The sequence below is a fragment of the Manacus vitellinus genome, unplaced genomic scaffold, assembly GCF_001715985.3.
Source record: "Manacus vitellinus isolate BGI_N305 unplaced genomic scaffold, ASM171598v3 scaffold_3_pilon, whole genome shotgun sequence".
NCBI lineage: Eukaryota > Metazoa > Chordata > Aves > Passeriformes > Pipridae > Manacus > Manacus vitellinus.
The window spans coordinates 21,573,291-21,598,151 of NW_021940535.1; the positions used below are offsets into that span (position 1 = coordinate 21,573,291).

The window sequence follows — 24,861 nt, forward strand, 5'->3', positions numbered from 1 at the left end:
TTGCTCCCATGGTGTACATCCAGCCCAATGTCTGGATCAGTATATGGGAACAGGCAATGGAAAGATTTGTCATGCAAAAAATTTATTTGAGGAATATGTGGAAAGTGTCTGTGATGAGGCAAGTTATTCTGAAGTTGTCATCACTTTCGTTTGGCATAGGTCGGTGCTGCTGGAGAAAGAGATGATTGCCTCTCCCTGTTCAGGCTTCCTATTCCCTTTGTGTGCTGTCTTTGTGGATCTGACGTGGTTTTGGTTGGGTTAGCTTTCACTTGGACCGGGTCCATGTTCCAGCTTGCCCACAAGTGCACAAACACTTTTGCAGGGAAGACAGTGGTGAGAACAAGCAGGTTGGTGTGGAAAGAAAGGTGAAACCATCCACCTTGCCTGACAGCAGCGAGGAGTTATGCCAGGCAGGGGGATTGCAAAACCACCACCCCCATAGGGACAGCAGCAGAGTCAGAGGCTGGGTCCAGGGAGGTCTGGTAAAGAGGGATAATCAGCAATAACATTTTTAAGGACTTCTCAGAACCCTTAAAATAACATGTTGTGTCACTGAAATTATTTATTTTTCAATAATTATTCAGTAAGTGTAGTGTCATTGACTTCTGACACTTAATATCGATAACATAATGCTGGGTCTTTCCCCCTCTATTTCTTCCCTCCCTCCCCCTTCCCTTCCTCTTTTCTTTTACTGGGTCCCTTTAGTGCACTCCTTTAAGATTTGCACTTGAGAGTACAAGCCTATATTAAAAGACATTCTCTGCCCAGGAAGCTGAGTGCCTTGTGTAAACCACAGTGCCAAGGGGCGTGTGGGAGCTGGATAAGAGACACTTGGAACATCCATATAGGTTTACCAGGAGGTGTTGGACACAGGCTTCTATTAGTTTTTACTGAGATAGAGCTAGTTTGAAATAGGTAATGTCCAGGAAAAGTAAGTAATATCTGCAGGCACTGTCTCTTACCTGGATCCAGGGCATACTTGACAATGGACCTGACGTTTTAGAAACAATAAACATATTTAATTCAGCATTAGTTTTGAAATGTAGGCAAGCGGACTTAGCTTCATCATATTTAGAATCCCAAACACATAATGGAAAAGTGCTCTGTGGTTTTTAGTGTCACTAACCTAAGTATAACAGCTGAATTGTGTTAAAACTATACAAGCAGATACACATACTGTGGTTACTGTTACTCATTCTGTATTTCCACACCCATACGAGATGCCTGGTCATGGTACAGACATCCGTCTTCCACTCCTGATAACACAAAATTTACTGGTGGGACAACCACTAGATACTGGATGCTATCCTTACCTGAGGGAGATTTCTTGTAGCCTGTTGCTTTCCAAGAGAACAGCCCCAAGTTACAATGGCACTCCATCTACAGGGACTGAGTTTGTGACTTGACATTGAAAATGTCATTTATTTTGTCTGCTTCATTATGAAAAAATAGCAGGTCTGTCAGATGTGAGGCATTAGTAAAATCTTAAATTTCCACAATTTAACCTTAGGGAAAGATAGAGTTACAGTGCAAGAATAGCTTACAGAGGCATGTAATTTTGCAATATTCTTTTGGAAAGGAAAAGTGAAAAAATGTAAGAATGGATGCAGAACCCTATACCCCATTTCCAATTCTTCTTTAGTGACTTTTTGCAAGCATTCACTGTGTCTCATTTGCGAAGCAGTATGACAGTTGTCACAGGGCCTTGGATGATAATAAAGATGGTAAAGAATGAAAAAACATGAAAACTATTAAAGTGTATAAAAGTAACTTGATTTAATATGGGGGTTTTTTTTCAGATTTACCTTTGAAATTACACAGAGGCTGTTTAGAACTACCTGAGAGCTGAGGGGATGTTATGTGATTATAGGATGCTCTTGAGAGATGAAAATAGGGAGAACAGAGACAGTCTGACACTGTCTTACCTTTCCTATGTGCTTTCTTATGTGCACTAAGTGAGAGATTTTACAAGACAAGTTTTACATTTCTTATGTAAAGCTGTTTCTTCTTATTTTCCTTAGAAGTAGTCTGGAAATCTTTGAAGAGAAATGGGTTTGGGTTTTTTTAAAATCAGTTTTGGTTTAGAGAACCCAATTACCTAGGCCTGAGGCCCTGCCATGCTTTTGGTAAGTGGAGGACCATGTGAACAAGTGGAGAAGGAACTTGGGATCTGAAAATGGATATGCTGTTGCCTAGCTCCAGATGCAATTTGTAACATATGAGAATAATCAAGTCCTGAAAGTGTAAAAGTAGAACAAGAGGTCTAGATGGAAAGCTTAATACTTAAGAGCCAAATAAAATCTGTTGTAGTGGATTAGGCTAAAATGTACTAAGAGCAGCCTCTGTTAGAATTATGTTTTATTTTTCATTAGTGTGTAAATTGAAAAGGATTGTCAGCAATAAATTTGGACTTACTTTGATAAAAGACATCTTCTGTAACTTGTGAAATCTAATAAAATTCATTAATATGCCATGATTCAAGATTTCTGTAAAGGTTAAGAAAAATATGACTAAACCTAAATAAAATATTATTAATCATGTGTTTATTCTAGACTTTAGACATATTAGCAATTATATTTTCACATCATTGTCCAGCAGTTGCAAATGTACCAAAAAAATATTGGCAGAAGACTGTTCCTTAAGTGAAAACAGAGAGCCTTAAACTTCAGAAAGACCTGAAGAAAAGCTATTTAACTGTTTGACATATGAATAATCCCATTAGCATTGGAAAGAGAAATCAAGTTATTCTTTTTGGATTCTGTTATGACCTTGCAATAAAATGCACGATGTTAAGCACTGCAGAAACTGTTTGTACAATGCAAGTCATGACGTGAAGGACAGGGAATTTCCCCAAAGAGCTTGTTATTTGGGCAGTAAGTTTGTTGCCATTGAAGTTAGTGAGTTGTTTTATGTAGACTTTGTCTTCCTGGCTTTCAGAAGTGAATAGCAGTGGGTTACTGGGTAAGAAGTGCTCTGCTGAGGAGCCAGAGGAAACCTAGAACTGTATAAACAAATGAGGAAAATGCATCAGGTGAAGGCAATACAAAAGGACACAGACATGTCGGACTAGCAGCTACACTCAAAAACTCAGATGACTGGGTTATTACTGAAAAAAAAAACTAACAAAACAGTGGGTACATCATATCAGAGGTTGACTGGGTTGCTTATTTTAATGTGTTGTTGCTTTCCCCTGCTGTGTTTCTACAGCACAGTTGGAGAGCATTCCCTACTTGAGTTCAATGAGTAAGGAAGAGAGATTTAGATGCATTCTTGTACTGCAGTGTCACCTATAAGTAAATAAAATAGAAACTAGTTTTGTTTGAAATATCAACAGAGGTTTCCTCCAGCAAAGATGAGATCAGTTGCTTGTTTCTCTGCACCTACATCTCTCACACTGTAAGAGGTGTGCCCCTGTTTCACTGGTGTATATGAGAAGAAACTCAGAATGTCCCAGATTCAGCTTAACCTTTATACCAAATTTCAATTTAATCCTCCCACACACCCCTTCTCTCATCAGAGTCCTGCATGTTCTGTTTTTTATTTAATGTATTTTTTTTTATTTTTAATAGAAGACAGTGAGATAGTATCTTATGGACCCAGAAGTCAGGATTATCCCAACAGAGAAGCCAATTGTGGGTGCTTTCGTCAGTTCCTGGACAATGATGATAGAGGAATGGGAAAAGCATGTTCTGATTCAGCTGTTTATTCCCACATGTAGTTACTAGTTTCTTAGTGATGTTTGTTTCCTTGACTAAAAATCGCAAAACTGAGAACAGCAGTGAAATAGGCAGAATATTTGAAAGCACTGTATCCCAAAGTAGAAATGAATAGGACATGTAGGGAGCTAAAACTTTATGGTTCTTTGAGCTGATTGTCTTTATTATCCCCAGGTTTTCTATTAAAAAAAAAAAAAGTGGAACAAACCCACCACAGAAGCAGCTATTCTTCTTGTTTCTTAAAAGACAAGGTTTTATACATAAAAACTTCTCTTTTGCCTAATTGTTAAACTAAGTTCTTACAGTGACAGCAGTCTTATGATGACAACAGAGAACCCCCATGTGAAGACAACTGTATTATTATGTTATACCCCTTTTATGGTCCGCAATTTAGCATATTGGAACCAAAATTCTTACTGTATATCTTCTGTCCTAAAAGAAACTCTCTGAATTTTGCCTGAAGTGCAAACATGTGGCCTTGTCTTATACAGTTGTGTAAGTACCTGATAGCAGGGAGGTAATTTTTACTTGTGGCCTCATGGGATAAGCTGTGTTCCAGCAACACATAATTTAGAGGCTAATTCTGTAGACTTGTGACACTCGCTGCTTGTCTTCTGAATAATTTACATGAAGAATTATTTGGGAAATTCAGGCTTCCTTTTCCTACTTTGCCTTTGCTGTGTAATTTCCCTGGCAGGTTGACTCAGAATTTTGTAATAAAAACGGGGGGTAGAGGAGGCACCGCTAACACAGAGGGTAAAATGAACCATGATGTGAAAGATTCCTAATTTTGTTGATGGTATCTTGTTGATCACTATCTGGTAGTTGATATTGAGAAGCTGTTCACAAAAAATAGGGGGAAGGCTGATCTGCCTCCCTCTTTAATCAATGGGGAGAGAGGTGCTTCTCAAGGAGATAGTTCAGACTAGCCAAATTAATCCCTTCTGTCTGCATCAAAGACAATATCAGTGCAGTGGAGTAAACCAGCCAGATTAGATGAGTGAAGTACAGTGGGCTGGAGAGGTAGATTAGGAGGTTAATGTGTATTGCATGGAGATGAGTTGGTGGGGACTTGGGAAGATTAACTTGATCTCGGTAGCTAATGGAAAGCAGTTCTTCCCAAACACGCAGCTGCGGTTTCCTGCTCATTTCATGGTGTAGCAGCTCTGTGAACAAGCCCCTGATCAATCATCTGTATCAAGGTTTATGAAGTTTTTGATAGGACAGGATGGATCCTTGTGGTTCCACCTTGCCTTATTTCAGGTGTAACACAGACGAGGAAGTGCCCTTACCACATCTGCAAAGGAGCTGTAAGCAGAAGTGAGTTACAGCCTGAACTCTGTGACTTTGAAGTAGAGAATGTATTCTAGAAAAACATCCAATATTGGTTTGAAGCCAAACGAAAAACTTCATTTCACTTGGTAAATCTTCCTTGCTGTTAACTAGGTATCATTTTTTTTAAAATTTGAAGTCAGAATGTTTCCAATTGCCATCCATTAGATAATGTTATCCCTCTGTTTATTTAAAAGTAAGGGCCTTTATGTATGTTTATAATCCACATTGAACTATCATTAATTTATTCTTCGAAACGTTAAGAGCTTTTGTGGCTATTGTGGTGTCTGTGAGCTCTGGGGAAGACTCCTTTTTTAATGGGTAAAAATTATGAAGAGTTATTTTCCAATTTCTAATTTGCTGTGATAGCCAAAGGCTTAAGAAGACAAGTCAACCACTGCATCAGCTCTTGGAAAGAAAATCAACAGAACATGTCTATCTGGTTTAGCACTAGATTTTGGCAGAGACACAACATTCTCAGTAGTGAACCAATTATTATGGATAATAATGTTTTAGCTTGTTTTTTTAGAGTATTCCCAGCTAATGATAGTCATTAATCCATTGGTAAAGTGAGTCTTGAGCTTTCTGTTGTGATCTCTATTTTTGTTTTGTTTACTTGAATGGATTTTTAATGTGATAATGGCCAGATTGTTTTTGATAGCCTGATGTCATGGCTGATTGAACTGTTCTGTTTCTTCCATTAGCTCTTGTCTGCTCATCACTGCCATTATTACTGTGAGTGGCTTCCCTCCTCCACTCCTACATCAGTTTTGTGGTTTGGGGGGCAGGAGGGTTAGTGTTCAAAGGTTTTGATTATTTTCTCTCAAAGTTTGCTTTAAATTTTATGCTTTTTGTGTTCGTGTTTCTGCCATTAAATTGTGACACTGTGGTGTGGCTTTCCTCTGCTATGCTGAAAATTTTCAAATTTTATTTTCTCTTAATCCTGATCACCTAAATGAGGAAATCACTGGTGTCGTAGAAATTATGCCCTGGTGCATAAGAGTTAGCAGCAGTACCCCTGTGAAGGATGAGGGAGCAGTCTGTAGATGTTGCTGGGACTTTAACTCCATAAACTGTGATAACTTTTATGTGATTCCCAATCTCTTGGCAATCCAGTGCATTGAGGCATGTTGTGTACCAAAGTGTTTCTTCAGTTGTGCAGTGTCAGATCAGACTGAGCCAGGGTGATGCTCTCCTCAAACTGGGAAGTTCCTGGGAGAGTCGAATGTTCGCAGTCTAGAGAGTTTTCTCACTGAGTTCATAGGCGCATACATGGACATGCTGTAGTTTTTAGCTAGAGATTTGGGCAATGCCTTACTAACCCTGATGATTTAGGAACAGTTATAAGGGGCTAGATGTTTGGAATGAGAATGTCATTATTTATTTCTTAACACTGAGTTTCCATTGTAGTAGTTGAGTTTTAACCAACCCTCCTTTTCTGTTATCATGGGACTATTGTTCTTAGGACCTTAACTCCTCCTAATTTCTCTAACCTTCCCAGTCTGCACATTTTGATTCATCTTTGCAGCTTCTTGTCCCATCAGGTTGCCCTATGCTGTTTTGAGTTGCTGCTGATAAGAATTGTGAATACTCTCAGGATCAAGTCCTTCTGTGGCAGCACTACCATCTTATTCCAAACTTACCTTGGCTCTCACTCAAGTGCTGTGGTGCCCCTGATGGCTTCATACTGCTGTGTTGCAGGATTTGAGCAGTGCTGAAGCTTGCTGGTGTTTGTTTTTGATTTTGCAAGTTGCCGAGCACCTCGTGCAAGTGTTTTCAATTACTCTTAGTGTCAGTGGGAGATGAGGATAAAAATGGTGCTGAGCAGCTCTAGCAGCTTGCTGCTATGTCACCCCTGCAAACAGACCAGGATGTATCTCTGTGAATTTTATTACCTAAGGGTAAAGGAGTTAACTTTTGGTGCTAAATGTCACAGTTTTTCCTGCAAATATCCATTTCTCAATTTTTTTAATTTATTTATTTATCAGTGCTTTACAATAACTTGCAGCAAAAGCAAATGAAAATATTACATGTTTTTAGACTTTTGATGCCACTAGGGTAAAAAATGCTCCAGCTCAGGATTATGTTTAGCAGTATCCAGACTAATTCTGAAACATTTAATCTGAAAGTCTTATTTAGGGTTATCAAAATAGAGTCAAGTGTTTGACAGCTTTGCAGTAATTACTCCACAGCTATTGAAAAGTTTGTTTTTAAGGGACAAACAGGGCTTTTGGACAAATACGGAAATCACTGTAAGATTTTATTTACATTTAAATTAATAACTTTTATTACTCTTATTTTCATAGTTGTCATTAAAATTAATATTTTTTATTAAATTTATATTTTGCCTTTTAGAATTCAGGCCTTTATGAGCTTTCCCTTTTAAAAAAAGTATGGATCCTGCATGTAGGATTTTGTTGCCCTTTCCTCTCAATTATGCAGCACAATAGACATGAGTTACTACAGGAGTGGAAAGGAGTTTAAGTATTTTAATTGATTGTATGTGAGTGTTTACGTGCAACTCCCATAGGAAAATACTATAAAGACAATTTCAGAATTCTTCCCTTCAAAGAAAGTAGTCTGTGTCTGGGGGCAAGCCTGTCTGAGTGATCCAGAAAATCCCAGTAGCTTTAAAAGTTTTTAGTAAAATTTGTGTGCAAAGCACTGTTGCTATATTGTTTAATCTTGCTGAGAGTTTATTATAAAGAAGTGGCAGTTCAAGTGAAAATTGGCTTCCATGAATGAAGAAGGGTTTTATAAAATTAGTTTGGATAAAAAGAAGAAGACAGTTCATCACACAGCTTTTGCATTTGCAGGTATTAAAAAAAAAACCCTTCTTCCTTTGAAATGTTGCTTTGTCCCCCTCCACTGTGAAAGACTGATTAGAACTGTCTTTCAGAGTTTCTAGGAAGTAATCTCCAAGACAAATTATGAAATATTTATTATGATTGTATTTCATAATTTCTATATAAAATAGTTTTTGAAAATCCATTCTGAACCATGATCTGAGCTCTACCTTGACCATATTAATAGCATAGCCTTTAAATTTTTTTTTATTGATACACAGAAATGAAAAAAATCCATTTTGGGGAGCTGGCCTTAGAAACAGCTAAAACATTTTTGAGAATTAAATTATTTGAAGATTTAAAGCTCTTGCTTAAAGTTTTGCAAGAATCAAAGTGTTTTGCGTCAGTGTGCTACACTGAAAGTGTTGAGCTTTTTACCACAGATGTTGATTGATGGATAAAAAGCATTAGGGGTTGCTATTATTGCCTTATATTGACAGCTGTCCATAGGTTGTTTTCCAGGCCTGTAGGTTGTAAAATGACTCCTCTGGTGCTTTACATAGGTTTTGGGGAAAATAGAAAAGGACGCATACCTCTTCAGTCTTTCAGTATTTGGTAGGTAGTTTATGTGGTAGGAATATGCCAAAGCAGACTTGGAAGGTAGACAGAGAGGGAAGGAGAGTGGGAAGGTTTAATAGATTTTTAGCCCCTGTGAATGAAATTAAATCTGAAAGTCAGTATGCCAAAGATATTTTTTTAAGTTCTCATCTCCAAAGAGAGTATGTTAATATGTAAAGCAAGATTTGTGGAATTTTTGTGACAAGCAAGCAACAAGAAGTTATTTCACTGTCTGCCTTTTAGCTCTCTCTTTCTACATGGCATTGCTGACATGAGAGGACTTCCTCTGGTTTACCAAGGGGCCACTTGGCCGAGGTCAGGGCTTTGGGTGAGACAAACAGCTGAGAAATGCCCTCATATAGGTTCATGTCTGATGCTCGCGGCAAAAGTGGGAACAAACCTTGGCCCTGTGCCTTTCCAGATAGTGGTTCTCTAGTGTGACAGTTTTGCAGACCAGAGTCAACACTCTGTTGACTATATTCTTAGGCCGTAATGCACCAAATTTTACCCTCAGGGTTCTAATGAACTGCTGTTTTAATATAATTTTGTAGACCATCAAGGAACCACTAAGCATACGCTTACGGGAACCACTGTGCGAGCTGAGAGGGCCAGAGGTTTCAAGGCCTGTAGTCAGTTGGGTCAGCTATTAAACATGGCTAATTTTGCACTGAGGTTGTTGGTGTGATTTAGGATGATGCAGGAATTTACATTTAAAGGATTTTCTTAGACTAGCTTTTTGCAGGTGGTTGAAATAAAACTGGAATTTGAATATGCGTTGCAAGATACTGTGGCATGGCGGCTTAGGCACTGACTGAAGACTGGAAATAATGGTAGTGGTGTTTTGAGGCTGTTTCCAAAATTTCTCTGCCACATTCCCTCTGTTTGGCAGCCTTTTCAGAAGCCAAAAGGGATGCAGGTGAATGTCTTGCATGCATGATATCGTACTTCACTAATGACAACCTCAGAAATTCAAAAATCATGTCAGAGATTATCACACTTTATTATGGTTATATTGATTAATATTTAAGTTTCTCTTTTCTTTCTGGATTTGGTGCTTTTAAGGTTTCCCAAGGTGTATTTGCAAACTTCACTAGAGTTTAATCAACATCTAAAAAATCTAAAACTGCAGGATAGGGTTTAGAACATTTTCTGTCTTTATGTAAGTGCCACAGTCCACTTCTCAAAACAGATTCTTTCATCAGGGCTTATCTTAGAGAACCATCCAGAATCACACAAACTGATAATTCTATTATGTGTGTGCTGAATCCTGTTAGGTATGTGGTGGATGAGTAAGAGCTCTCCAAAGGTCGTATTATCTTGGCCACAAATTTTTTAAACTTCATTATTTAATTTTTTTGGCCCTCAAAAGCAGTGATTTCACTTGGCTGTTAAAATGAACAAGCATATACATATATGTTTAATATGCAGACATATATTTAATTCATATGTATGCATGTAATAGAGTGTATATGTGTATCCATGTATATATGTGTATATATATATTTCTGAATTAATTACAAGCAACAATACAGTACTACTTAAATTCAGGACATGGATTACTAATCAAGGCAGAAGATCTCAACTGGAGCAGGGGTGTGAAACAGAGAAGGCTGAGATCAGAAGGACCCAAAAGCAAAAGGAGTGGTGGAATGAGATTGGTAATGCAGAGAATATGCATGTCACTTGAGCATAGCAAAGTTGTTGGAGAACAAGGCAGAAATGCAAGTATGGGTTGTTAATATACATAAATGTGATTGGAGTGTAAAGAACAAAAGTGTAAAAGGTAGAGGTCTGATCTTTTCCAGAGAGTGGTAAGTGAAAATGATGATAAATTCAGTGAATTACCAAAAAAGCTGCAGAGATTCATTAGAGAAAGGTCTCCATTTAATTATTTTACTTTTATTTATTCATATAGCATCAAAACCTGCAGAAAGATCAAAGAAGAATATAAATTATATGTCTTGGCACACAAACCAGCTTAAAAGTAATATAGATTATAGCAGTCCCTGGATACCAGTTGGAGTTTGGGCTAAGATAGGTATTGCTTTAGGCAGCACCACGTGCACATGCTGTGTGTCTGTATTTTATACACTGACATTGTAGGAAGACGTATTTCATGTTGACGAAAATACAAAGTGAATGATGGTGCTTTTGAATTTCTCTGGAGGGTGTGAGAGGTCAGACAGTTGTGCTGTTCCCTTTGCACCAGGTGCTGCTGGTGGTGTTCCTGAAGGTGAAGGTTTTAGGACAAGAGGCAACAAGCAGAAAGTAATGCACAGAAGTTCCACCTGAACATGAGGAAGAACTTCTTTACTGTGCCAGTGACCATGCACTGGAATAGTTTGCCCAGAGAGGCTGTGGAGTCTTCCTCATGGGAGATATTCAGTAACCTTCTGGATGCAATCCTATGTCATGTGCTCTAGGATGACCCTGCTAGAGCGGGGAGGTTGGACCAGATGACCTGCTAGTCCCTTCCAACCCCACCCATTCTGTGATACTGATTCTGTGAAGCAGGGAAAGACTTTAGATTTTGTTCCTCATTATTGTCACTGACAGAGAGTTTCACATTTATGGAGTTGCATGAGGCCAAATTATCTAAAGCATCCTTGGGGTGACCAAATCTGTGGTATTTTTGTGGAATGCAAACTGAGGACACCTGTCTACTCCACTGAGACCCCTTCCCTCGCATCATATGGCGTCATAAACCCACACTTAGAAAAAACGAGATCTTCAGGGCATCCGGAATTCTCAGATGATGTTGGTATGGGCTTTCCACCACTCCATGATGTGTACTTTCCCGCCTTGCCTTGGTCTACAGACGTTTTCAGACCCTTCTGGAAGAGGCCGTGCTTAATGGAGGGGCAAGCAAGTAGGCGGCTTGTTTTGGGGCAGTGCGGCGGGACAGGTGGCTGTGAGGTGATGCGGGGCAGTGGGATGGAGAACGGATGTGCGGTGATGCAGGGCGGCGGGACGGGTCGGTGGATGTGAGGTGGTGCGACTGGGCGGTGATGTTGGGCAGTGGGGCGGGACGATGGATGTGAGGTGGTGCGACTGGGCGGTGATGCTGGGCAGTGGGGCGGGACGGTGGATGCGAGGTGGTGCGGGCGGCGAGGCGGCAGCAGCCGCCTGCAGAGGGCTCTGTGACACCGCGGTTCCCCCGGCCAAGGGCGGGGGGAAGGGAGCGCTGGGGTAACGCTTCCAACAGTCTGGTCTTAGTCTGGTAAACAGACTAGGAATTGTGGGCTAAAAGTCCTTTTCCTCAGGCTTTGCACCAAGGCTGAGATCAGATGACTCAGTCCGGACTCATTATTTTAATAGCCTACAGCTAGTTCACATAGCAGCGGGAGTCCACAAAAAAGGCATTTAATTGTTGAAACTCAAACTGGTACATTGTAACTGCAGATTATAGTATTCAGATTTAAGTGATTCAAGTAATTTATAAAGCTTTTGCACAAGCAAACTGAAAGTTAAAATACTGATATTGTAATAAAAAGTAAATAAAACATACTTTTTGTACATTAAGAGCCAATTAAAGAGCATGATTTCATTTAACAAACTTAAAACAGGCAGGTGATATTTGCCAACATTACTACAGCTGTGTTTTACATTAGGAAATTAATTAAAATAGTCATTTATACTTTTTTCCACTTGGAATTCTTAGGCCTTTCTGTATTACACCATCTATTTTCTCTTCAATCATTGTGTTAGGGTGCGTTTGTAACCTCACTTAGCAAGCCATATCATGACTTTGGGGGGTTTTTCCCTTACCTAATGAAAAACCGGCTTTCTGCAATAACGCCAGCGAAGCAGATCAAACAGGGCTGAAGGAACTTCCCTGCTGTCTGCCTGAGAGGCAGCGCATTGTTAGTTATTCAGATGTCAGTCCTTTTCTTCCGCATCCTAGCAGGGTTTCGCTGGTTTCATCAGATAACTCCGAGCTGGAGGTGGGAGGGTGGCTGCCAGCAAGGGATGCAAGGGAATGGTTTCCTGTTAGACTGAGCAAAACCAGGGGATTTACTGCACTCCCCCATACGTGCCCGGGTCTGGTGCAATAGCACACTCTGAGACTAACGGGAACGAAATTTCAAAATGCAAATCAATGTTCTGCTTTTATACTTCACAGCTGAAATATGGGACCCCAGGAGTTATTCTTGATTCTTAGGTACTTCCCTCTCCTCAAACTGCTAATACAGTGATTACATAATGAACGATTAACTTTGTCAGTCAAATCAGCTTAAAGTGTAGAAAGGTACATTTTTAAAAATAGTGCATAATTACAGAAACTAGAGTTCATTATTCCATTTGTATGAAAGAGCAAACACACATGTGATGGTTATCTGCTTCCTTCTCTACTTTTCCTTGTATACCTTTACCTGAACTTTCTTGCCTTTTAGGAGGAATCTTTCGAATCAGATGTTTTATGGACGTGTGACTCATTGCAGCAGAGTCTGAAGGACTGGGAACGTTCAATTTGCCATTTTAGTGGGGCTGAGTTGTTTGTAAGTTGCTATCGTCCTCTCAAACAACTCACGATGCCTGAAAACTTGGTTTATTAAGACCAGACATTTCACATTCCTAATGTTAAGATTGCTGCAATTTTCCATTATAAGCTTTACACCCCACCCAGTCCTCTGAATGCAGATTTATAAATTGGTTTTAAAAAATGCTTCTCCATCTAAATCTTCACTTACACTTTAAGCTTTGGAGAGCATCTTTTGAGCTGAATGCTCCTTCTCATCTGGAGGATCATGTTCTGCACTAGTGTTTTCCAAAACAGATTTAATGTTTCTTTAAAGATAAAATCAAACAGTGAATGCATTGCAAATGACTTTGGTGTCTTTGTATTTGAAAGGTTTTAAGAATTAATTTATTATGAAGCTTATTACCGCAGTTTCTTTTTGTCATGTTTTTGTTGAATGGGTATTCTGGATTGCTTACTGTATTGATGCTGCTGGAGGAGCCAGTGCAGACAGTATGTGATACATTTCTGAAAGACTGAAAAATGTGTTGGTTAATATGTTTGACTAATACAGTGTAAAATACTGAAGATTGGCTTATTTATGCAGATTGATATTATATATCTTCAGAGTTAATAAGCAATGCTTTTTGATGATATCTATTTTTAAATGCTTGCGTAATGAATCCGTCTTTGGGTGTTGACTTGAATTCTCAGAAGAACTCGACACAAAATGACACAAGAATACCAGACATAAATGGAACATTACCAGAATAAAATATCTGACATTTTAGCTCTGTGTTCTTAAAGTTAGAAGTCCTTGAGACATCAATAAAATGAAACCAAGTCCAGCAGTAAAAGCGTGTGTCATGCGCGCACAGATCTATTTCTATGTAGGGCTGACTGAAAGAAATTGTTTTTACATAAATAGTTACAATAAGCTCTTCAGCATGGAAAGAGGGTGGACGAGTAATGGAAAAAAATACAGTATTTTAGGTTAAGCACATATGAACGTAAAACATCCTACTGGAACTAGGCAATTTGACAATACTGGAGCCTGTACAGAGAGCCAGAGTGGGGCTGGTACAGTACTTAGTCTCACATAAGAACTATTTTGAGATTAGAGTCAAATTTAGGAGATACAGACCCTTTATTTTTAGTCCATGAGCAGATTAATTCCATCATCTTCGAAGAGATTGGCAATTTATTATTATTATTTATTATTATTCTACAAATAAGAAGGCAAACACAATTTAACTCCCATGAACTTTCCTCTTGCTAAAATAAAAGTTAAATTTTTAGTCTGCCTTCAAGAATTTTGCACTTCACTATTGTGAAAGCCTAGTCTAGTAAGTCATAAAATGTGAAATTACAATATTTAAAATATTTAAACTTTATAACTGATAGGTTAATTTCGAGTATCACTGGAAAGATGCCATCAGTACTCTTTCATCTGAGATAGTGTTTGTTCATAGTAAGAAAAATAATTTTAGAGCTTTGTATATGTGATGCAGATTTAAAAAACTGTCAGTGTGCGTTTTTAAATTATGTGGTTTAAAAAATACTCCTTTTCATTTCATGTTATCTGTGTCTGCTAAGATTCTCATTTTGATCTCTGTAGTGTTTTACTGCTGTGTGACATTACATTTTTCCTGTATAATAACAAGGTTATGAACTGAAATGTAAGGATTCACGGCATTATATTCAACAATTAATTAAGCAATAATCCCTGAAGTATTTGTTGTTAACAGCAGGCGATGACTGGTTCGTTCGTTAATGGCCATAAGCAAAGCCAAGGCTGATGTATGTCCTAATAAGCCTGTTCGTGGAGACAGGGAGGAGGATTTTTGAAGTGAGAACTGATATGTTACACTAAAGGCAAGGGTTTGCTGCAGCATCTTAAAAATCTGTCCCAAATGCAAGAAAGTCTACAAGTATTTTACACCATCCAAATGCTCCTGGCAAAACTCTGGAATGAGTTTGATAAGGAATAAGTTGATGTCAAGGCAGAACGCAGCATAGTAAGCATTTTCATCGGATGTGCCCTGCAAGGGTTATCGCGGCTTTTTAAACTCTTCTGCATCTGTAGCAGAGGTGACAGTATCATGGCAAACAGTAGTTGCCTTCCTGCTAATTACCTCCTTCAGGTATCTCTTTTGCTTAACTGTTGCCTCTTACTATATGAAAATTATGGAGTCTTGAAGCTGCAGCTAAGTTATAGCTCCTTTCTGCAACTCGCTGATTTACTTCAAAATAGGGTGGAAAAAACTGGGGAAGGAGTGGGAGGGGAAAGGAAGAGAACTAGCAATATGTTTCTAATGTTTTGGAAATTACTGTTGCTCTCCTAAGTTGGTTTTGGTGAACTCTAATTTTGTTCCTTTTTAACACAGAAATGTCATTTGTTTGTTTTAATGTCAGAATGATGATGTGGGCTTCTCCTTAAGTTCCTGTCAGCAGTCAAGGGGATAAGTAATGAATTTTCATTATGAATGAAATATCTGAAATAAGACTGCATCTGTCCTGATTACGTTGCTGTTCTAATGTTATCTATCCAGTGTGCATTTTTTCTGTCAATTTAAAAAGAATATAAGCTAAAATGCAGCCCTTTTGCATTTGCTGCATTACCTACACAAATTCAAGAAAGAAAAGGCAAAAGTACCATGTTGCTTAACAAACAAACAAAAACCTAAAAAAAATTCCTTCTTTGGATGATTCAGAACAGAATATTAATTTTTAAGTAAACAGCTATTTTTTATGGTGGGGTGAACATACAACACTGATTTGTTTGGCATTTTTTAATTTTAAATTAAGTATTACTTGAAAAGTAGGTACAGGAAAATAAGTATAAGCAGAATAAAGGAGAAGGGAAAAAAATGCAAAGTAAAGGAGGAAAAAAAAACCCCACAGAAGAAAAAGAACTCCTTTCCGAACAGAAAATATTAACATTAATATATTAAGTATAAAAAGCATTTAATACATTACATATAATAGATTAAATAATTTTAAAATGGAAAGCTAGTTCTCATGTCCAGTGTTTGGTATTTATATTAACATAAGTATGAAATGTAATTCACACTGATCTTTTTTGTATATTCCTGAAATCAAGAGAGACACTAAATTTCTTTCCATTACTTTTAGCAGTGCCTTGTATTGATTAACAGAAACTAAACACTAAAAAAGTTTTACTGTAGGCAAGGATATGGTTTGGGACGGGTAGGTAATTGCTGCTTTATTTTTATTGTTTGAGTGGTAATAGATTACTTGGCATATCACCATCCATTAACTCCACTTACATATTTAGATATGAAATTACTCAATCTTCTGAATCAATTTTCCATGCTAGAAGAATATCTTCTTGGTGAATATTTTATTGTGTCGTATTGTATCTTTTAAGAATGTGTGAAGAGCAGGCAACTGAAGTAAACCCACTGAACTCTTGGTCATATTGAGCAGATTTCCTAAGGTTGCAGCCTTGAGTCTACTGACAGCAATGAGTGTGACTGCACGTTGTGTTAGACTCTTTCAGCAATGAGGCAGAAGTGTAATTTAACTTTTTTTTAAGGTACATGTGCATCCTAATAATCTCTACTACATTTGTTAAAGGTGCACATATTCAGGAAGATGTGTATTACACTATAGCTGATTTTGTGGCAGTAATATTTCTACATCTTGAGAGAACTGTTTAAATAATGGAAATGAAAGAATTGTACCAGCAATGAATTATCCCTAAGGCTAATAATAAAAAGAAATCTGATTCTGTCCTGTCTCTCTAAGATACTCATCAGTTTGTCATAAATATTCCTGATTTAGGATATAGGGAAAGCCTTCAATAGAGGATATAACTGGCACTGAGAGTGAACACTGAATTCCTGTGAGTGTGCACGTTGAAGTCCTGCTTAGATGTGTGTGTTTCTGCCGTAAATACTGGGCTGGAAGGGTTCTTCTCAGAAACTTGGAAATGCCCTTTAATGATCTGTTTGATCTGGTTAGTGCGTCTCATGAAACGCTATGCAGGTTTGAGAGGATAATTGAGAGGGGATTATTATTTTGTGCTGTTTCTTCTTGACTTTTTATGGTTTTGTGAAATCAGGAAAAAAGCAAGACAATCAAAAGGGAGTTTTGTGTGAATCATATGCGTTAGCACTATGCAAATACTCTGTAATCTAAATAGTGTGGAGGCATGTGTGTGATAATGCATGGTTTTAATGGGGCTTTTTCACACTGATGTTTCTTTTTAGGGTTTTGCCAAAACTGTAATAAAAGATCTCTAAAGAAAAAAAAAATCTTGCTAGCTTCTGTGAAGCTAGCAGAATACTGTACAGAGCTGCAGAATACTTCTGTTCCCCCCACACTACAAAGAATGGTATGTGAAAGTGCTCAGGGGTGTTCATCAAATTATTTGAGTTGATGTATGGTATGAAACTTGCTCATATATTTCTTTCCTCATTATCACATAAATAGTGTGGCAAGGCATTACTGGGGATATTGATTTGTTTTGTTTTGGCCCAGTTTTGTTCAAGTTCAACTGAGAAAAGCCTTTCATCCTTTCCAGGAGACAAGAGAGCCTAATGCTGAACTCCCACCATTTAGATTTCACCAGATTTCTCCTTAACCCGACAGCAGTTCAATTTAACAATTGTCTTTTCCTTTTAGCACTGTCTAAATCAAACTGCTTTCCTTTATCTTTTCTTGTAAAGGCAGCAAAAGGTGTGCAGTACAGTCCAAGACTGACGGGTCCACAGAGTCCTGTCCTATGAAATCGGGTCATGCCTTGAGAAGCGGATACTCCTAATCCCTCTTCAAAGTAGAGTTTTCCTGAAGTTTTAAAAGACTGTACAACTAGGATAGAAGTGCTTTCTATCCTAGCCTTTTTTTTTTTTAACCTAAACAATATGATGAGGAAGACTGGGAGCTAAAATTACCATCTCCACCTCCTTATTTCTCTTGGTACAGCACTGACAAAGAATTACATAAACATCTTGAGGCAAAAGTAAGAAAAGATTGAGGGGTAAAGCAGATACAACAAGCACCTTGCTCTGATGTGTATAAGGAGTAGCAGGAGAATTAATGTGTGGCTTTACTGTATGTATGTAGTTGAGTATGTAGTATGTAGTTGAGCCAGTGTGTGCCCTGTCTGTCAAGTAAGTCTGACTACTTTTTATCTAAATATACTGCTACCAGAAGAAGACAGCACAAATCTGTTATAAAGCACCATGGATTTTTTTTTCTCTTCTTTCCAATCAGTCTTGAAGTTGACCAAGTGTTGGGTTAAGGAGCAATCTGCTGAAATGCAAGTGGTGGAAGCTCAGCATGTTCTCATGTTCTGGTAATGGTGACGGGCTTTCCCAGTATATGTCGGCCAAGTTTAGGCACACATGAATATAAGCTAAATGTTACTATCGGTGTTTTTCCATAATTATCTGTGTGATAATGAGAAAAGGTCAGAACTGATTCACTTACGGTATCTTACCCTGTTGAGGGCTAGTACTAGTTGCCAGTGGTGAGGCACCGACAGGGTATATTTGTTACTGTTAGATGGTGCTGTAAATTTTTTTAAGCTTGTTTGCAGCTGGATAGTGTTGCGGAGCAACCCTGGGCTTGAGCCTCTGTGTAGTGTAATATGCTTGTTTTGAAAGTTGAAAAGAATCCCCCTCTCATCTCTTTTCTGTGTATGCAGTAACTGGAGAACAGTAGACTTGTGACTGTGACATATCCTCTACTGGTATATGTTTTAGAGACTAGATCATGAAGAAATCATATGTAGCAAATTAATATTCAAATCTAACCAAGTAGCTGTGATGCACCTTCTTCACTGTCAGCGTAAATGTCTGTGGACAAAGAAGCAGAGCTACTTCAAGAAGGGTTAAATTCCTGCATCAGCTACCTTTAGCAGCAAGGAAGAGGAGGAAAGGGTACCTCACACCCTGATGAGCATTATCAAGAATATACATTCTGAAGCGCAACCTGGGTATTTTTTCCCTTTCAATTTATTTGCAACTCATTTTTATAACCCTTACCCTCAGTCTAGATGTATGAGTCCAGAGCTCTTAAACTTTCTTAGAATTGTGGGTAGCATATGTTTTATCATAAACTAACTCTGACATCATCATGTGAGTCACACTGGGGCATGATCATGAAGCAGTACCTGCTAATAATAGCACAAGAAAATTTCTGAGAATGCGTTCCGCTTCTGTTCATTCTTGATTTCACAGCTTTTGGGAGTGACAAGACAGAAATATTGCAAAGGTTTGATTTGAAAGGGGTTTTTTGAATTTGAACATAGCCTCTGCTTTTTTGTGACTTTTTATATTGGTAACAACAGCTAATGCTGTTCATGTTATATTGCCACCTATATGAAAGGTTGTGCAACGCTTTCCATTATAAGACTGTTTCAGTTGCTTATTGTGTTGCCAACATTTATCTGTTTGGGCTGAAATTTTCCACGCCAGGTGTCTCCTTCAGGCTGAATTTCTTGGGAAAGTTTCAATAAAAATACTTGAACCATTCCAGGGAATGAGAAGAGGGGGAAAAACTGTATTTTGCTGCAAGTATTTGATTCAGAAATCACTGTACATACATATTTTGGAGCAGGGAGTTGAATTATTAGGAAGGCAAAAAGGTGAGGAAAATAAAAATGGGTGTAGAAGAGATCTCTTTCTAAAGAGTTCGCTCCTCCCTGATGTTGTGAACCATTGGCAAGACAGCACACGAACACCACGCTTTTCAAAACAGGGTCAGTGAATGTCTGGGAGCTGAATAACTCTCCTTGTTTCACTGCATCCATGCAGTGTATTGGTTTTGGGGAGAGAGGCTTCTGAGGTGTAAACAAGATCCTATGCAACAGGAAAGGTGACTGAAATCATAATGGTAGAACTGGAGGGGCAGGTTTATGTGAATAAGAATAACTTGAAAATAGCAGAGGTAAATTTGCTCAGTAAGAAGGTCGATCTGAGGATGGTGAGAGAGACTATCAAGGAGATGGGATTTAACCTAAGTGCTCTTACAACAATCTTTGTTAGTTCCAGTTCATTTTCTGTTTCCCAGACATCTTGTGCATTTAAATGAGGCAGGGAAAATTGCATTCAGTCATGTAATTTAGAGACCAGTATTCAACCTTAATTCCAGCATGTTTCGTTCCTGAACACTTGATGTTGCAACCATAATGTACTTTTCAACATGAAAATTAAAACCTTAGTTGGAAATGTTATTTTATACCCATCATTAAAATGCTTATATTGTAAGCTTTGAAGAACACCACCCTAGTTAGACACATGTATAATACAGCATTTCAATTAAAATAATGAAAAATGTTTTCTTTTAATCCATTTAGACAAGTTTTCTTTTCAAAAACATAGCAATGCCAGTACTTCAGCAAACATGTATGGGACTATTTGGATCTGAAAAGGTTAATTCCGTACTTGAGTTATCAGAAACTAAACTTTCCACAGACTGCCTTCCATTTCTCTCAGGTTCACAGTGTAGACAACAAATGACATTTTGGAATATACTTTACGTGCTTAGCCCAAATGTGAATGAGTTAAGAGGACAGGGAAAAGTTTCAGCTATAATTTCAGATTTTCCTGATTTTTATGGACTTCAGCCAGACTGGTTATACCTCAATATTATTTTAACATTGTTATTTGTGACTGAGTTTGTTAAAGAGCAGCTTTCATGCTGCTACTTTTAATATCTCAGAGTTGAGGTTATCTTCCAAGTTTTCAAGAATTTATAATGTTACCATAACATTTTCTTAAGGAATAAGGCTTCCCATCCAGAAGCAAGCGTACATCATGCTACAAATTGCAAAAATAGTGAATTAGACTTTTCCTAGTTAGAGGAAAGCAAATTTTACTGAATGCCCATTTTATTAAGATCCTTTTAGTTCTTTTTTCTCGAATGAGATTAGACTTATATTTGAGGACGGCTTTGACAATATCGTCTGCAGCCTTGCTTGAAGAAGAGAAATTTAGCACTCAACTGTTACTATGGATATCTGCATTTAAAATATTAACTTCATAAAAATGCCATATCTGGGTTTGACATGATGTATTATTGTCTCAGTTCAAAGAAGATAAGCTGTCATGTCACATACCTGTTTATTAATGTCTGTGGATTGTGTGTTGATGTTACATATCATGGCAAAAATCCACTTATTAATGCTTTCATGGTATGGATGGACAGGATACATCTTTATTGCTCTAGTGGTGCCTAAAAGTTTATGCCACAGTGTTTTGAGGCTATGTTAAAGTACACAAATCTCTTTTGGAAAAAAGCTAGGTTTTTCAATATCTAGGCCAAAATTTTCTTTCATATTTGGCACAAATGCCTAAACCCCTGTTTTTTTCTTTCTCTCTTACCTTTCCCTATGCACCTCTTACTGTTTCACCAGAGCTGTTTTCTTCTCAGAGATATCTTTCTAAGTACAGTCAGGATTGGACTCAGCCAGTAGAATCTACCCAGCTCCCACCCAGTAAACCCCTGTGTTGCAAGCCAGTCACAAAATGTTGGGTTTCTATAAAGTCTGAATGAATATAGTGATTATATTAATATAAACTGTTGGTTTAGGCCCAGAGAAGAAACTGGACTATCCTACAGGACCATGTTGCAAATGCTATGGCAGTTATTATGTATTGCCATGAGACCCAGTGTGACCTGAGGGTCGTGTTCAGTGCAGTTGTCGTGGTACTGTGGTCTGCAGAATCAGTTTGTCCAGCCAGCCTGTGGTCTGAGCCTTCATACGATGTCAGGATATAACCTGTGAACCAGATGACTGTGTGGCAGCATTTCCTCTGCTTTACTCTCCTCAGGGTCTGCTGCTCTGCCTTGGGAGCTAAAGGTGGTCCTCTGTTGGATTCTGGATGTGCATCAGTGGTTGCTTGTGATGATAAGGAATGTGAAGTCACACAACAGATAGTTTGGTCACATAGCAAATACAGTTGTCACATAAAGAGAAATTTGGTAGATTGATGCATTGGCCCCTGCTAGCAGCCAAGTACCCACATAGCTGCTTGCTCACCACACCTCCAACCACAGCAGGATGGGGAAGAAAACAGCAGGAGCAAGCGCAAGAAAACTCATAGGCTAAAATAAAGGAAATCACTTACCATGCAGTGCCATGGTTAAAGCAGACTTGACCTGAGGAAATTAACTTCATTTATTGCCAATTAGCATAAATATTTAATTACTGATTCAGGTATTGGTTATTAGGAAACAAAAGAAAAGAACTAAAACACTTAGTGGGGAAAAAAGCCACCTTCTCTCCCCTTTCCAGGCTCACCTTCACTCTAGACATGTCTCCTCCCCTGCTATGGCTGCAGGCCACATTCACTCCCTTTGGTGAGGTGACAGGAGGTGCAGGGGTTGGAGTCAGGTTGGAGGGCTTTCTCTCTGCTGCACCCTTGTTTGTCACTTTTCCTGTGCTCTGATGTTGGTTGCCCATGTGTTGCAGTGCCTGCAAGGGTGTACCTGCTCTTCACCATGCAACACCGACTACTCCCCTGATCTTGTTATTCTCTTATTTCCTCTGTTGCTTCCTCCTCTCTTCCCTCTTCCTCTCTCCCTCCAGCATTTTCTAACCCTCATTAAATATGTTTTCCCTGAGGTGCCACCAGCTTGCCAGGAACCAGAATAAAAGTGAAAAAAGCTCTTTTTATTATAGATAAGATATCCCGTGCAAAAATTTGCACTGCTAGAATTACTGCACTACTGGTGCACACCCTTCATTGTGCTGGTGGGATTCCCTCTCAGCATCCCACAGAGATGAACTGAGTTGCATTAGGCCTTCAACAGCATGTATCAAAGCTCTACAGAGAGACTTCACTTGGTTTTCAAGAGTTGGGAACTCCCAGTTTGAGAAATTGCAATTTAATTAGACATCTTTTATGCCAGGCAACATTGTCTAAAACCTTTAGCAAAAGAATGTGATTACCTTAAGTTGGAAATGATGTATCTACACGAAGTAGTTCCTACTACCTCTTTAACTTTCAGATTCAATACATTTGCTGCTAAGATTTTTCTCTGTTACAGCTTCTTAGCTGCTTTTTCACAGAATGATTGAATGTAGTAATTGTGAACGATTGAGTACAGTTATTATATTATTGTTTGTAATGCTGAGCTCTGGTTGGAAAAAACTTGTGTGTTCGCACATGATGCAAATATCTAATGTAAGTTCTATTGAAATCAGAAGGAAATGGCCCAGATCTTTAACATTGAAATAAAGCTGTTGATGAAGTTTGTATTTTTTAGATTTGTGTGTTGCAGAGGAACTTGTCATTGGGTCACTGAGGGCAAAAAATATTTTACTTAAAGCTTGTTTGAGGACAGTGTTTCAAACCTCTCATCTTCGCAATTGTCCTTGTTCTAGATTTATGACTGATGCAGCCCGACGTGAGCAGGAGTCTTTGAAGAAAAAGATTCAGCCAAAACTCTCTTTGACTTTGTCAAGCACAGTGTCCCGTGGGAATGTATCTACTCCACCTCGCCACAGCAGTGGAAGCCTTACTCCTCCAGTCACCCCTCCAATCACTCCCTCCTCTTCGTTTCGCAGTAGTACTCCTACAGGTGAGCACCTACTGTTTGCTTTCTCCCAGATAAACTAGCAGGTTTGCTACATGGCATTTAGAGAACAATAGACATTGGGAACCATTGGGAAGAAGAACAGCTAAAGATAAAACAGAAAAGCTTTGGGCTATTTTATTTACATTTGGTTTGCAGTCTCTAAAATGTGTTTGGGCATTTGTTTCCAAGCTCTTTGCTAAAGCAGAGAAGGACATGAACTTTAAAAATCACAGCTGAAATTATTACATGAAAAAACTAACCTTACCAGAAATACCAAATGCGCAGAAGACCTCTTATGTATCAGTGGGAGAGCTTTGCATATGGTAAAGTGCCAGTTAAAGATTAAAAAAAATCTTTTTTTGGAGGGAATTTGAATTTATAGATAAGTGAGTGCTTCTGTCATCATGTAGACATGACTTACATTAGGAAACTATGTTCATGAAAAGAAATATATGAAAAAAATTATCTATGTTTTCTTCAAAAACAAATGTTCCGTTGATTTTCCCAGGTATAAAATTCCTGAAACTGAAAATTGCTTACTCTGCCAAACCAGATCTCTTGGCCTGAGTCAGTCTGATTTACATTAAGTAGAGATCTTGTCAGATAATTTAGGTACACTTCAGATTAAATACCAGTATTTCCTTCTAAAAAGCTAAATGCATATGATGGGGTTATTCTGTTCTATAATTAGTAGGCTCAATATAGTCTCCTTAGTAGGAAATCACATGAGCATCACTGCCTTGAAAACTATTATGCCACATGTTTTTTACATAGCCTATATATATACTTCATGTCTTAGTACTAATGATTAAATGGAAAAGTTGTAGCAGTCCTTGGCGATGTTCTGTGTGGACGTTGCAAAATGAACTGATTGTTCAGTATGTCCCTGGTTATGAAAAAGGGAAGCACACTGAGAAAAGTTAAATGATAAAGTCCTAATGTAATTCAGAAAATTTTAGATTTTCTTAATTATTTCACATTTGCAACAAACTGATTTCATTTTTTTTACATACTACAGATAGCAAGGAGTTTCTTCTTTCTTTTGTTTACTTTTTGTACAGCTCCTTCTGAGAAGGCTGATTCATGATGTGGTCAGGTAGTATAACTTTGAACTTCTGTCAGGTACATTGGCTAGTGATGTACACTTTGAAACATGTTCCATCAAATACTAAAGAAAATGCCAGCATCTGTCTACTGAAATATTTTTATTATTAAATATTTTTAAAACTTTTCAGGTTACTCTGAATGTTGTTTTACCTGTAGTTAAGAGAATCAGCTTGTTATGGCTGCGTTTCTGAAAGTCCTGCCTGCCAGGTTATAAATAATGAGCTTCCACTTTCTGCACCCTCAGTTCCAAGTTCCCTGTTGGAGCCCTTTTCCAAAGCTAGGGTTTGTA

At 38.3% G+C, this 24,861-nt stretch overlaps 1 protein-coding gene across 1 annotated transcript in view; it reads left to right on the forward strand.

The window, feature by feature from the left end:
• Nucleotides 1-24,861, forward strand: part of JAZF1 (JAZF zinc finger 1) — an 86,756-nt gene that overhangs the window by 33,120 nt on the left and 28,775 nt on the right. The window contains exon 2 of the mRNA XM_008920408.2: nt 23,272-23,468. Within this exon, the coding sequence (XP_008918656.1) occupies nt 23,276-23,468 (193 nt within the window). The 5' untranslated portion in view covers nt 23,272-23,275. The remainder of the gene's footprint in view (nt 1-23,271; nt 23,469-24,861) is intronic.